This window comes from Asterias rubens, chromosome 2 (assembly GCF_902459465.1).
Source record: "Asterias rubens chromosome 2, eAstRub1.3, whole genome shotgun sequence".
NCBI lineage: Eukaryota > Metazoa > Echinodermata > Asteroidea > Forcipulatida > Asteriidae > Asterias > Asterias rubens.
The window spans coordinates 9,623,853-9,639,423 of NC_047063.1; the positions used below are offsets into that span (position 1 = coordinate 9,623,853).

Here is a 15,571-nt window from a genome sequence, read left to right on the forward strand (position 1 = left end):
TTAATTAACTTCAGTCAATTTCAGATGGTCTCTGTTCATTCATAGTCACAGTCTACTTGATATAGAATCATGCTATGATTTCTGAATTCACTTTTTGCTCCTTTGTGTATTCCCATCATAGATTTCGCATTAAAATTTAGTCGACATTGAAATGTCGAGATTCCAGCTAGCAATAAATTTTGGCATTTACTTAAAGGCAGTGGACACTATTGGTAATCGAGAAAGAAGTAATTTCCACGAACTTTATTTCGAGACCTCAGATTTAGAATTTGAGGTCTCGAAAACAAGCATATAAAAGCACACAACTTCGTGTGACAAGAGTGTTTTTTTCCTGTCATTTTTATCTCGCAACTTCGACGACCGAGTGAGCTAAAATTTTCACAGGTTTGTTAATTTGTGTAAATGTTGAGATACACAAGCTGTGAAGGCTAGTCTTTGATAATTACCAATAGTGTCCAGAGTAAAAAAAAAAAACCTGTTTTGTATACCATGTGTTTGAAGTACGACATCTTGTCGGGGGGGGGGGGTTGGATGTCAAGTTTCTTGACAAAGTATAATATTGCATATCATTATAGGGCATATAAATTTACATGTCTCAATCTTATTTATTGATTTTCAAGTTTTTTTTCCAGAACCAGTCCTCAGGACAATTGTTTGGTCTGAAATACTATGGAACTACGGTATAGGTCAGTTCCATTGAGTGACACTTAAGTATTGATTTAAACATCAAATTAAAAAAAAAAACCAGGTATTGGAACCTGCACAAGTTTTCTGACAAAGAACAAGAAATAATAATATTATAGGGCCAGTAAATTGACATGTTTCAATCTGGTATTGATTTTCAAGTTTTTTTCCAGTACAATCCTCGGGACACATTTTGGGTCTGGAAACACCACGAGGGAACTACTGTCAAATTCAATTAAATTGAGCGACACTAAAGTATTGATTGAAGCATCATATCCAAAAACATGTAATTGAATTAGCACAAACAAAATTGAAAATGTTGAGGAAATGCTGTAGTGATGGTGTGTATTTTGAATACCAAGATAAAGGAAATATATTAACTCTTCCAGTGCCAATAGTGTACACAACACCAAAACAAGCTGGGCATTTTAGGTTTCGCAAAAAAGGCAGGCACTATTAGGACGTTTTAAAAAGAAACTAACAAAACTACAACAACAACAACTCAACAAAACAATCAAACTAACACTGGTATAAACACGCTGTACTAACCCTCATGTTCCCGGGTGTATCTCGTCTTCGCCTTCGATGACCAGACGAGGTACTCTCCGATGACGTCTGACTCGTCGATGTATCGAGAGGGGATGACCTCTCTTCCGGTGTGACGTCATTTCTATAACGATACCTCCGAAGCTCGTTACCCTGTTCCCCCTCTGGCATTAGAATGGCATCGTGCTCAACAACCGAGTGATGTAAGAGCTTGCCCTGAGACTGAATGACCTCTGCCTCGATGTCGACATCTTCTTTAATCGGTGAGAACATCGGTGGGACTGAGTCGGCGGCTTGACGGCGATTCCGCCGCCTCTGGGGAGACGCTTGCGGCGAGAGGCGGTTACCAGCGTTCGGTTTATTACCCTTCTTATCTGGTTTGTCCGTACTCGGAACAGTCAATAACTGGAGTTTACCGCTGTTTTTATGGGCGTACAACAGCCCCATTGCTGATGAGTCTCTACCGCCGAACTCCTTCCCGTGGGAGGAATGAGTTCGAGCGGGCTCGTTCGTCACAGCATCCCTGTCGAGCTGTGCTTTTTTATCGGCAGTGACGAGTTTCAGCTCCTCTTTAAGTTTCTGGCGGACGGTCCTTAAGCGATAGTCTGGGAGTTCGAACGTGACCGAACTCCAGCTGTCGCTAAGACTGCCTCGGGAGCCCGAGGAGGACGAATACTGGCTACTGCAGCTACGGTCGGAGTCGTGTAACGCCCCGTACCGCCTCCGGACGTCCCGCTCAATCTCAGTCCTATCGTAAGCTTGGTATGCCTTTCCCGTGGTCTCAGAAATTTGCTTCTCAATTTCCCTAATGATGTCTTCCTCTGATTTGGAGAGGAAGAGGGTGCTGCGTGGAGCCCCTGGAGGTTCAAGTCCGTATCGTGCATGAGTAGGCGATTGTTGGCTATCGATTGTGTTAAGGGTTTGCATAGAAAGAGCAGGTGCACCGAGTCTCCAATCAGTATCGAGTATATCCTTCTCTCTGGACTCCCTGCCACTCCCGATCGGTCCGACCTCCGAGTCTGACACGGAGCCATCACTATAGAATCTTCCTCGTGGCTTTGGTTGCCTGCGCCGCGCAATCCTCTCAGCGGCCGCCCCTACACGCTGTCGATCCGCCTCTATCCTCAGATTGCGCAACTCTTCCTCTCTGCGCTGTTTCTCGATCGCTGCTGCTTTTCGGCTCAGCATCTCTTTAACACGTTGCAGTTCGAGCTGTTTGCTCGGGTCGGATATGTTCTGGTCTTTCTCCAGGAAGACCTTGTGGGAGCCCGAGCTCCGGGGAGCGGTAACGGGCACCTGGTCGGCTGGGATAGACGGCAGGCGACGTCGAACCTTTCTCGGTGTGCTTGACGGTGTACCACCATCGCTATCGCAACTGTCGATATCGCTCGATGACGTCTGAAAAACAATTTGACAGTCATTCATTCGTAACATGGTCAACAATGCTTTATTTTTACAAACATATTACAGCATACAAACATTACAATATTTACCAATTTTCCAACACAACAATACATTGCCATCACATCGTCAGTCAAGATCGTGTATAACAACCCAACTACACCCTTGCTATACTTGCTTTAACACACTGCCAGCGTACAGACTACTGCAATGGAACTGTTTGTCATTTTAAGTTCACGGTCTTGATACATAACGATCGATCAGACCGATACCTTCTTTGTAAATAATACACTTCGGTTTCGATGATAGGAATCGACGACTGTTTATTCTTATTAATACGTTGTGTGTATGTTCAGTGACGAATCTACCACGTGTATGCGTTTATACTTGATGAATAATTATGTATGTCTAACTCTACCGTTACATAGTTTATTAAAAGAGTAGAGAGAAAGAAAGACAACATGTAGGCCGAAGACGGGAAAAGGTTATGTGTGTATCACTATGAAGCAACACTGTAAAAAATATCCGTAAAATTAACGGCACTTTACCTTGCAGCAAGGGTGCCAGGTTAAGTGCCGTAAATTTCACGGTGGAAGTTTTTAGTAAACTACCCCTTCAAGGCACAATTTACAAAACTTCCACCGTGAAATTTACAGCTTTTTACCTGCCACCCTATAGCTGCCATGTAAAGTGCCGTAAAATGTTACTGATTTCTTTTGTTACAGTGAAGGATATCACCCGTATAGGTGCGACGACTGGAATGAGCGCTTCAAACATAGTCAGTACTTAGTTAAAGTTGTTAATCGTGACCCAAAGTGTTGCTTAAGCAGAAAAAAAACATTATTAAAGTTTTCTGCTGAGCAAGATCAGCAGGATACTAGTCAACAATTTTACACTTGGCATTGTATTTTGGCTTAAATCAGCTTAATAGAATTTGGCCCAGATTAAAAGATAACAGAGGACTTCTTACAAGCTGTAAGTGAAAATCTGGGTCTGATATTGAACATTAGTACGCCTTGAGCAACTCATTTTGAAGGATTTTGGCGCCCTATAAACTTTCTTTTTTATTGTTATTATAAGTATATGATACAAATTCGCGAAATTTTATGTCACCCGACATAATTGATTTCGGGGTAAAAAGAAGGAGTTTTTTCAATAGTTATGTGAATGACTTAACCTTACAAAATATAAAAGCACCGGAAGAGCGTGCACGTTGAAGTAATGAGGTTTCACAATAACAAAAACCGCGATTTTAATGGAAAGGAATTGGTGTTGGATTTTCTCCCAATCTTCGAAAACAAAATGCATAGAAAATTCCTAATCAACCACTTTCTGGGGGTCAAATTATTTGAATGACTTCTGTGACTTACCCTTCTTTCTGAGCTCACACTTTCTCTCATCATACGTGTTCTAGCCGGAGCTGTTGATCCTCGCTGAGTTGATGTCTCTCTGTCAGCACGGCTTCTCCTGGCAGCAGGGGGTGATGTATTGGATGCACTACTACTTTCAAGAGGCAAGTACTTCAAAGGTGTCGACCGTAAGGAGGAGCTTCTCTCGGGGCTCGAGGCACCGCTCGACGAGGCTATCGAGGAGAAGGGCATACTAGCTCCCCAGTCAGTGGTATCACCGTCACTCCCGAATCCACCATGGACGTATTTGAGTCGAGAAGACCGACTAGCGACCGATTCGGTGTCTGTCGAAGGTGCCGACGATGGAGGGGAATACTCCGGGCTGGTGCCGACTGCGATGCTGGTCGTCTTTGCATGGTGGGTGCTTACATGCATTGGAGACATGGGAGAGAAGGAAGGACTGTCGAGTGTTGCATCGGTACCAGCGTCTTTGAGTATCTTCGCTTTAGGAGTCTGTTTTATTGGGGAGCTTCCCGCGCTCGTGTCTGTGTCTGATACGGGTGTGGTGGTTTGTGAAGAGGTCGATTGCATCTTGACTGATTTGGGTTTTTCTTCCTCTGAGCGGCGAAATGGAGAAGATTTAGGAATCATGACACTTAAGATGTGCTCTGTCTGCGTCCCGGTACAAGCATCTGCTGTGTTCGCTTTCTTCTTGCTGGCTTCTGGTTCCTCCACTGTTTGAGGAATAGGCTTGGCTGATGGCAAGTCAACAAAAGAAGGTAGATCTGGACCGACTGCATTAGCCACAGTCTGGCTCGTCGGAAACGGTCCGCTGTAGTCATCGAAGCTGGTACCCATGTGCGTGATAACCGATTTACATACTGTAAGAGTGACGGGCGACATTTGGATTTCATCAGACAGTTCACTCGGTGAGTTATCATAAGAGTAGCTATCATCATTCATGTGTTTACTAGCTTCAAGGAGATGCTTCGGGGTTGCCGGTGGTGAGAATCTGAAGCCAGGACTGAGAGGAGAGTCCAACTCAGCGGCTTTCCTCCCAGGGCTTGCAACTTTTGGTCTTTCAAAACTATCAGTATCATAACTAGGAGTCCGTGGTGAGCTCAGCAAGCTATTGCCTTCTTCTGATTCTAGACTGGAGTAGGCTTCCATGCTGTACCTTGCAGGTAAGTTGCCAAGAGGAGGGGGTTTGGGTCTGGGACCATGTGCATCTTTTGTGTCTTGGTTTGACCGCACAGTGTCAGGCGGTTCGTCAGACGATTGGCTGCTTGTGAGGCTTGATGAAGAATTGATATCATCTTGAGAGTGTCTTTGTAAGTGTTTGAACTGCTCCTTGGTTGCTGACCGGGTCTCACTGTCTGCATCATCTATGTTACCAGTGTGTTCGACTGATGCTGCACCTCGATCGTTGTCAACAGCCTCTCTCAAAAGTTGTTCTGTCTTGTGTTTTTCAGATGAAAGGGATCTTGTTATGGACTCATGAGTCTGGACAATGTTCGTTGAGGCTGGCTGCTGTCTTTCCCGGACAGTGTCTTGTTCTGGTACCTCTTCTTGTTCTTCTACTAATGTTTCCAAACCATCTTCCCTTGATCTGATGGCAAAATCCTCAACAAATTCTTGCTGTTCAGTTTCCTCTCCTTCCATTGCCTGGAGGTCATCCTTGGTCCTTGGTAGCTCTTTATCATCATCTGAAGACAAACCTTCCTGTGAGGCATCTGCGTCATCATCGTACTCGTACTCAAACGGCGAGTCTTCTGCTAGTGAAGGATCAGCGTACTCTGGGGACGAGAAATCTCCAGCCGGATGCTCAAGGTCATCATCAGGTGACCCTGCCTCCTCGTCAAATATTGGCGACAGTGGAAGCTCCATTACGGGCCTGCTTCTGCGCCTCCTGGGTAAACTGTTCGGTTTCTGTTTGCTGTACTGGAACTGTGGCTGGCCGACAGCGGGCGTTCCAACTCTAGTTGTACCGTTGTCGGTATCGCCGGATGCTACAGAGTCTTCCTTTCCAATTTTGGTCAAGTCTTCCACCGATCGATATTTCTCATCGGTGGCAAAGTCATCTGGCGAGGATTGAGGCACAAACAATTTCTCGAGGGTTCCTTTTGAGGCATTGATTGAGTCCCCGTTCGGTGATTCCGAATCAGATACCAACCTGGGATCGCTTCCCGATAGAGTTGACATGTCCTTCATGTCTCTACCTAATCGGGATCTGCTTGACTTAATTTCACTATCACTGTGATATTCATACGAGTCAAATGAGGAGCTACTTGTAATGCCTTTTGCACCGTTTGCTTTCACCTCATCGTCCCCTGTGCAATCTGCAGATGAGGATCTTTGCGAAAAGCTAAGTATTTTTGATCGTGAGTTTCTACCGGTTTCTTGTACGAGCTCTCGTTCGCGCTCAGTTAGCATAGTTTTCGCCGAGAAGCTCTGAACCCCTTCCTGTGACTCGTGAGATGTCCCAGGCTCCCTCGTGGTGGTGTCTTCCTCGTATAAGACATCCAAGTCACCAAACCGTCTCTGAAGGTAACTTTGCTTGCCGTCATGCTGTGTTGCATAGTCCTCGACGGTGTTATTATTGCTCAGGTCCTGCTCAGTGTTGTCCTTAGTCTCCTCTTCCACATCCCCGTAATCTGGCGACAGCTGACCCGGTATTTGCTCGCCTTCGGTATCCACAGGTTCGGTACTCACATTGGTGTTTTTATCACCTGCCATCTCAAGAAGCTGTCGCATCATCTCATCCTCGTCGAAATCAATCTCGGATTCCTCGGTGGTGGTCTCTTGCATCCTCTCGGCACTGCTTGCTGATGACATCGTCATCGCGTCGGTGGAGTTACTGTCCTGATGTACCAAGGCTTGGGACAGCACTGCTGCCGTTTGGCCACCGTCCGGGTACTGGTGCGTGTCGGTGCGGGAATAAGATGAAGTCGGATCATCCCGCGACGCAGATCGTGGTGGCTTGGACGGTGGTGCTACGGAAGTAAAACAATATTTGGAATAGTTAAGTTCACCTATTGGAAACATGGAACACGTTGAGGCATTTTGGCCTTGCGCCATCACTACAAAACACGTTTGAGTTTAGTAGACAAGTCGTATTCTATTAACAAGTATTCAGTCTAGTGTACACCATATACCAGAGACATTTTGGACTTTGCTCCATCTTTATAAAACACGTTCGATTATAGTATAACAACGTGCTCCAATTTACATGTATTTACATTCCACATATACAACATAAAGCAGGCCTATCATAACATCAACACATCTGACAACAGCTTATTTCAAACACAAAAGAACCGTTTCCAATTACATCTTTATGTGTATATAAATCTGACTACCACAATGAGTACTGATCGATAAACGTATTGCTCACCGGTTTCTGTCCTAGCGTTGAATTTTTCCCGCCCACCTGTCGGTGTTCGTCTGGGCTGATTCGAAATAGCGCTGGATGGACCCACAGATGCAGCGCATGCACCTTCTGGTGAGGGGGATGAGATTGCGCCCTCGCGCGTTCTGTCATGGTCAGTCTTCATCTCTTCGTACTGGGAGTAGGAAGCCATGCGCTCCAGCTTGTGAGCCTTTTTGGCAGACTGTGAAAAAGTATGAAGTTGGAACCGTTAAGATCTTTTAGGAAATCGGTGATGGGGTAATCGTTAAACATTCATGGAATAGTGGAAACTGAGGTTTATGGAATAGCAAAAACAAAAATTGACATAGATAAAATGAAAAGTGTTGTAATGAGATGTGTATAGAAAAATAATGATAAAGAAAGATGGCAACACTTCACAAGATGGAGAACAAGCAAAATTTATGAAATGTGTATGAAATAACAAAGCAGATAGCCATAAAAACGAACAATATAAATGAAGTCACGGTACACTTAAAACAACACCAAACACTTGATTCCGCATACATTTGTTAATTGAAATAAAAGCAAGTAGGCGCCTATGGCAACAACAGTTTTGTAATTGTTCAGTACACAACGAATAATAACGTTAATGATTATTTTTCGTATGGCTTTATTTCGGTTGAGACTGTATACACATAAACCGTTTTCTCACATTGCTGTTTTAACATATTCAAAATTGCTAAATCGCCAATACGGACTACAACAATAAACCAGAAAAAAGGGAGACATCTCACTTTTTTGCCTCATCAGTCCTGTCTTAAAAATGTAGTAGTCGCCGCAAGCTAAATCTTTGTTGTTGAGGTGTAAGTTTAGTGATAACCATTAAGGTCGACGTTTCGAGTAGTGTATTATGTTTGTCTCCAAGAGAAGGAAGTGCATTCTAACAGAATCACTGTCAATAGAATTAAATAACTTTGGAACTGCAAATGCTTCACACAAAAATGTCGCTACTCCATGTTAATTAGTTACTCTCCTCTCCTTCGACACACACAGCTTTATTTAAAAACCACTTGATCAAGTTCTACACATCCCTTAAAAAGAACTATATATAACATTGTTATGCGGCAGATTGTAATTTATTTATTGCCATGTTGATGATACAATATTTCATGCATCGAAATGTAGCATACAATTCAATTCTATCCGAGGATGGTTTAGATGGGACTTGTTTCTTGTAACCAAATCAAGAGTTGATGCAAAATAATGCAAGAATCATCGACGGTGTTCTTCTCCTGGGCCGCCTTGGCCTATAATGTTTCAAGAAAAAGCTTGGGATTCATGTGTAATTGTACCCGATGTAGACAGCATTTTGTCTGCCCAGGGTACGGGAAAAGGAGAATCGGCGTGGAGGAAAACTCCGCATAAAACACACTTTCTGAGATTCAATTCATTCTATAAAACTTAATTACTCCAATGTTTTATACTACCAAGGGCTCTCCATCAGTGCTCCTTAATACCAATGGTTATTAAAATAGTCTTTATTTTGTAGAGCAATTACCAAGAGTACACCCTGCCTATGATGGCTTGTTGATATCACTACCATGCAATATATTTGCATACAATATTGTCCAAAGATGGTAACAATTAAATGTACCCAAATGACTCATTCGAAACCTTGACAATTTCCACAGAAACAATAGCAACACATTATTCATCAGATCTATGAGGTGATACAGTCAAATCTCTCAAGCCAAACAAAAGAGACAGTAAACAAAAAGACACACTATTATAAACAATCTTAAAATAAAGCACTCTAAGCAATAAGACAAGAAACACTCTGCGTTTTATTGACCTAAATAAATGAAGACGGCCCGAACAAAAGAGCGTGCTTGACATAGATGAATACTAAGTGAATTAAATTAAAGGTGCTGCAGTGGACTTTTCCCTTAATGAAAAGAAAACACACTGTTCGTGGCACGACTAGGGAGGGTTGAATAGGGATTGCCATCTTGTGTCTTGTGAGAAAGGACTGTGTGCCAATGGAACAGGAATTTATTAAAATATCCCCATAGGAACTCCTGAACATGTGCTTCTACGCGTCGAAATATGAATGCACTTTTAGACGATTTGACGCACTCGTCGATTGAATTACAACATAGTTTGATATTGTAATTTCACTTATATACTGAGAGTATATGTTGTATTTCGATATTGGACATTGGATATTCACGTAGGTTTGTTCAGTGAATGTCTACATTGTACTTCGATATTGCACATTGGACATTCACGTAGGTATGCACAGTGAATGATCCTTGTAAATCGATATTGGATATTGGATATTCATGCAGGTTTGTACAGTGAATGTCTACATTGTACTTCGATATTGCATATTGGACATTTACGTAGGTATGCACAGTGAATGATCCTTGTAAATCGATATTGGATATTGGATATTCATGTAGGTTTGTACAGTGAATGACTACTCTCTACATCGATACTGTACATTTGACATTGGATGAGTTTTCACTTAAGAGTAGTACTGGTACCGTTCGTAGTAGTTTCATACACATGGCATGATAACTGCGAGGTGAAGACTACCATATTATTAAACCACAGCAATTTAAATTTTGTCTTCTGCTCAAACACTGCCCACTAACCTTAACCCAATTTCAAAGACATAACCTGCTTCTTTTAACGCAGCCTTGGCATCTTTAAATTTGTGTTAATTCAATGTAAGCACACCTACAGATAACATAGAAAACTCCATTTACGAATTGTTTTTAAAATAATCTTGTTCGTTTGACGACATATTTGAATTGCCATGGCGCCCTCTAGTGGTCTAATAACCAAACCATGAACTATTGACATTATGCGGACCCGACAGCGACTTTAACCAATCTAATTACCCGTTAATCAATGCTCGTTCTCAATTTAAGCCAAAATGAGCTTTCCGTCTTAAATAATGTATCTACCACATCGTCAGTGAGCAATAATACATGTAAAGAAATACGGCTCATGTTTAATTCTCATTGGACCGTACTTAAACGTGCAAATGTTTGATTTGTTCCATTATTCCTTTTCAAAAATCATGATCAGATTTCTAAAAATGTTTTATTTACTCATTTACTTATTTATTTTAAATCTTCGGACATAATTATTTGTCGGCAAAAGAAAAGAAAACAAAACTGTCATCAACGCGATAAGCCCTCCCAGACCCCATGTTAAAGCAATTGTTATATCAAATGATGTAAACAAAAAATCGTTAATGGTTGTATTTTTTTGAGGTGTAGCCCCAACAACCACCAAAACCAACAACAATCTCGAAATATAATAATAAATTATGTGTTCTCTTTCGAAAATCTTCACGCACGGATTTCGTCTATCCATGGCTACCTCCATGGTTTATCCAAGCAACGAATGCACATGGAAAAAAAAAAGCATTATACATAAGTTAACCGAGCATGTGAAACCAGTCAGTTATAACTTCATGCTTTTATAATAAATTCTACCGTAAGAGCTTTGTAAAATTAATCCCGTCCTAGACCAAGGCTGCAATATTTATACCCCTCTGATGTTGAATGTTTCTGCCTTGCGTGCATAATTCAATGCTACCGGGATTATAAAGACATACAATTCTACGAGATATTTGAGTATTTCAGGCTTTTACATCTCATTCCTTTATAACAGGCAAGGTTGACGTTTCGATTGTGCTGATGGAAATAGACACTCATTATAAAACCACCAAGTTAAAGGTTCTTATGATGTTTCTGTTTTTCCCAGTTTTGTTGTCTCTGTTTTATGCCACTATTATTGACAGCGCAGTTGTGTAAGAGTTCTCCGATTTTTAATTTGTCTTCCGTAATATATTAATATTAATGAAGATGCCAGAGTCACCACGAACGCCGAGAAAAGGTTCACATGACCGTATGTTCATACTGTAGTTTTTATCCAGTGTTTGTATGCAATGCAGGGGCAATAAAGTACGGGACTCGGGAACTGACATCCAATTTGTTGAAATAATGAGATAATTTACTGCCGGATGAGGACGTTGTAATCGTTAGATGTCGACATTCTTAGATGAATCATATAGAGATGACGACATTATGATCAATGTTGTCGTCCCAATTAATGTAATCTTAGGTTTTCGAGACGATTTCATCCCAAATTATGGGATGTCGCATACATGCATTCATGATGTCGACAACGTAAGATTAAATTTTATCGGGAAGACAATTTTGTCTAACCGAAGTGAAATCATCCCAGGATTACGTCATCTTATTATGTTAATGATGTCATCATTCTGCAGTCAATAACTCGGGATTCCAACCTGACGGATGGCATTTCTAGAGCTCCGTACATAAGATTTTCTGTCTTTTACTCAAACACCACAATTAAAAGTTTTTGTCACGACGATACTTTGTTGTTGTTCCTTTCAAGTTCTTTTTTAATTTTTAATGTTTTAATTTTGCTATTCCCTCCGTAAAGATTTATTGCGAGTTTTATGACGCACTTCAAAAACATGAACGTCGAGTTTGAGAAATGAACCCACTCAAGTTTCAGCGATGCTCAGTACCCTTTGCTATGTTTTGAAATGATTTCTTTTCATTTATCTAGATGGATGACTCCATATCAAACTTATTTCTTGCAATACTAGAATAAATAACCGTATCTTAGTGAAACGGAAGTGTCAATTTAGCTGATGAGCAAATCGTGTTTGAAATTACGTCAAACGCAATATCTTCAGCAAGAGGCATTTGTGAAGTTTGCCTATAAAGTAAACTGCATGCACGGTCGCCTGGTTCATACTGTAATGCAAAATGTAAGGCCATGCAAGCCATATTCTCTCTCTCCCCCTTTTATGTTGCTAGGGAACCAAGCCATGTAACAATTACTATTGAGTGAGTTTCTGTATTTGTGTTGTTCAGAACTGTTGGCGCCCATGTATATAACCTCGATGATGAAGCCGTCAAGCTATTACCATTTTAGTCAATTAAACTAATCAGATTGCGGTTCCATTGATCTTTAAGACAATGAGAGGAATTTAGAATGAAAAAGGAAAATAAAAGTACATTTGATCTTTTAAAAACAAACACCTTAATCGGGATAGTATAACAACACGTTGAAAAATAAGACCATTCGAATACCTCGTTTGAAAACAACACCATATTGTTATAACATCAAGTAAATCAGGTTAATACTATTAAAAAGCAAACACGAAACATTGAATATAAGTAACAGAAAGAAACAACTAAACACATAAACATTTTCCGCAAGCAAGTTATCTAAATTTGAAATTAAGTAACAATAAAATAAGTTAGGTATGTAAAAAAGCCATGCTAAAACAATCTTTGGCTAGCGATGATTGTTGTCCACAACTGGTATGTCCTGCGTTTCGATCATCAGAAGATAGATACACATGCCTTGTCTCTTCTGATGCTCCAAATAAAATTAAAAGGCAGCAAGAGTAGAAGAGATACAGTAATCTGTGGTTTGGGAATCGTGAGTTTTGTCTTACATTCTGCCACAAACGTATGGGCATCAATCGGGAGGCTGTATTAATCAGTTCAGACATACCAATTGTGGGTTCATCAACGTTAAACACATGGGAGCAAAGTCTAAAATTACCGTGCTACACAATAATCAATTGGAAAGTGGCGGTAGAGTGCAAAACCACAGACAGGTAATGATGTGAAATAAAAAGTATGTTTAAAATATATATATAAAAATAATCCACCGCGAATCTCATAATCAAAAGTTTTTCAATAAAAACAAGAAAAATGGTCCACACACACTTTCTTTCCCTCGTGGGGAAAGCACGAACCGAAGGAAAGCACACTTATGAACAAAATGGTCGGCAACACGCGATTGTCTAATGGCAGAAACAGCTTTGTATATACAGATCCTATGATCGAATCAACGTGCAAGCAAAGCATTGCAAAACTATAGCACTATACACCTAGGCCATGCATTAATTTGAAATGAATATTTTATGACAGCCACTGTGCCCGGTGGGGGTTTTCATCAACGTGTCACGTGAGCTTGGACAGGCATGATTGCTGATCCGAAGCAAACAGAAGAATTCTTTTTTTTTCATTTTCTTTCAGCGCACATGCGTTGTGAGATTCTTCTTCTAGGTGAGCCATTTTTTTCTCTCTCTCTCAAATTAAAAGATGTCTCCCTAACTCCTCAAACAGATTATAATATTTGAGTAATTTAAAGGATGCTGTTCAAAGTGACATGACTAAGTAACGGGTGTCATGATGAAATGACACTCCAGAGCAGTCGACTCAAACAAAATGACGTCACGGTTTTGTCTTAAACAAAATGGCGTCACGTTTTTTGTTCTGAAATCCCCCACTGCGGGTTTGGTTGGTTGCGAGGCTTGGCCATCACTGACGTGGCCGGGCTTGTGGACTTACTCTTTTGAGCGCGCTTTCTGTCTCGTCCAAACTACTACGCCTTTGTAGCTTGGAGCCAGAGAAGCGACCATTACTACGGCGGCCCACGTGCCATAAGCCCGAGGTGGCGATGAATCGTCGCCTCCTTTGGCACATGTTGCACAGCCAAGTTTCTGTCTGAAGGGCAAAACAGGGACGATCATGGGCCATCAGGAGTTTATCTTGGTATTGTTTTGTTTTACTCAAGTTCATTACTATGTTCTAACACTGCTCTAGAATTGCACATGTCGTGGGTTCGAATCCCACCAGAGTAATTTATGCCTGTGATTTTTGTTTCGCACAGAACTCGGGAAAGTACTGAGAACAAAGTGCTCACAAACATCGGTGTAAGCCTAGGGTAAATACATTTTTTTCACACAGGGCTATAGGAAATTCATTTTGATAAAAAGACAATTTCTAAGTTCAAGAACAAAGAAACAATATTTAGGAGTTGCTACACGTTGCAATATAATATTAACATATCATCACCTGTCTGCGGAAATAGACCTTATCGCAAATACTCGGTACGCGCGCTGTAGGCGTTGAAGGAGATGCATGCTGGTCTAGCTTGCGATCAAGTTTGATCCCGAGCTAGACCAGCATGCACCTCATTCAACAGTATAGCGCTTGCGCATTGGATAATTTGCGAAAAGGTCTATGGCACTCGTTGGTAAGTGGATTAGTACAGGGAGAAAATGCAAGGTGCAAACCATAAGTATACATGATTGCTGCAAATGCCATAACAGAAAAAGGGGAAAGTGGAGTTACGGTGAAGGCACTTTTGCTCCGCTCTAATATACGCTGTTAAGCCAGGGTATCTCCAAAACTAGTGTTAGAAACATCTTATGCATTTTGTGACATGGTCTTCAATATTTAATGAAATTAGAGTTCCGGTGAAGATACATTGCGAAACTGCTCCCTTATTTCATGTTAAGCCAGGGAATCTCCAAATTAGAAACAAAGTCTGATGCATTTTGTGACACGGTCTTCAATTAAACTGACAATATACTGATATTCACATCATTTCCCCTTTTAGGATATGTTATAGAAAACAGTATACTTATATAGAAGAGAGTGAACAATGAAGTGTTGTACAGACGAACATGGACAGCTTCACGGACAGACACACAGCCCGTAAGAGTAGACCAAACAAACAGCCTCACCACTTTTGGTAAAAGATGGAGAAGTCAGTGATTATGATAATGTTGTTATATACAGCGTATAGAAAGAAACATGCAGCTGACAGCGTCACATAATTTACAATCTTATGTTTCGAGCATTTTGCTTTTAAGTGAACTTCACTCCTCGTTTCGCAGCAGAGACAAAACCATTACAAGGTAGTCCGTTAACATAATATTAATACTGTAAGAACGTCGAATATTTTGGAGAAAACTTTTAAAAGCATTGTTTTTTCGCAGATACAGTTGTACATTCACTATACATTATGTCATACATTGTTATTTTAAAATTATGTAACTCAGTAACCTCTAGGGCGCCCTCTAACGGAAAAGTTCTCAAAATCGCTATAAAGCAAGCAGTTATTTCATTATATTCTAGTGGCATGGGTGAGCGTCGTTTCCACGTCTTAGGGCGTCATATGGGAAGCATGGCAACTTTTTAAGCACTCCATCCCGATAGCTCGTTCCATACATAATGAAACGGTATAGTGCACTTCAAAGTAAAGCTAAATTACTATTCATTAGGGGGATACTTGTTACTATTTCTAGGTCAAAGGCATTACTTGAAGTCACGAAACGAGAACGGGAAATTATAGTGGCAGTTTT

The 15,571-nt window shown here is 41.1% G+C and overlaps 1 protein-coding gene across 2 annotated transcripts in view; it reads right to left on the reverse strand.

Annotated features, from left to right (window-relative positions):
* Window positions 1-15,571, reverse strand: part of LOC117305823 — an 84,475-nt gene that overhangs the window by 37,777 nt on the left and 31,127 nt on the right. For both annotated transcript variants that reach the window (XM_033790700.1, XM_033790707.1), the window contains exons 3-6: window positions 13,770-13,925; window positions 7,375-7,591; window positions 4,002-6,973; window positions 1,234-2,628 (exon numbers count right to left, since the gene is read on the reverse strand). In XM_033790700.1, coding sequence (XP_033646591.1) covers window positions 1,234-2,628; window positions 4,002-6,973; window positions 7,375-7,591; window positions 13,770-13,925 — 4,740 coding nt within the window. The remainder of the gene's footprint in view (window positions 1-1,233; window positions 2,629-4,001; window positions 6,974-7,374; window positions 7,592-13,769; window positions 13,926-15,571) is intronic.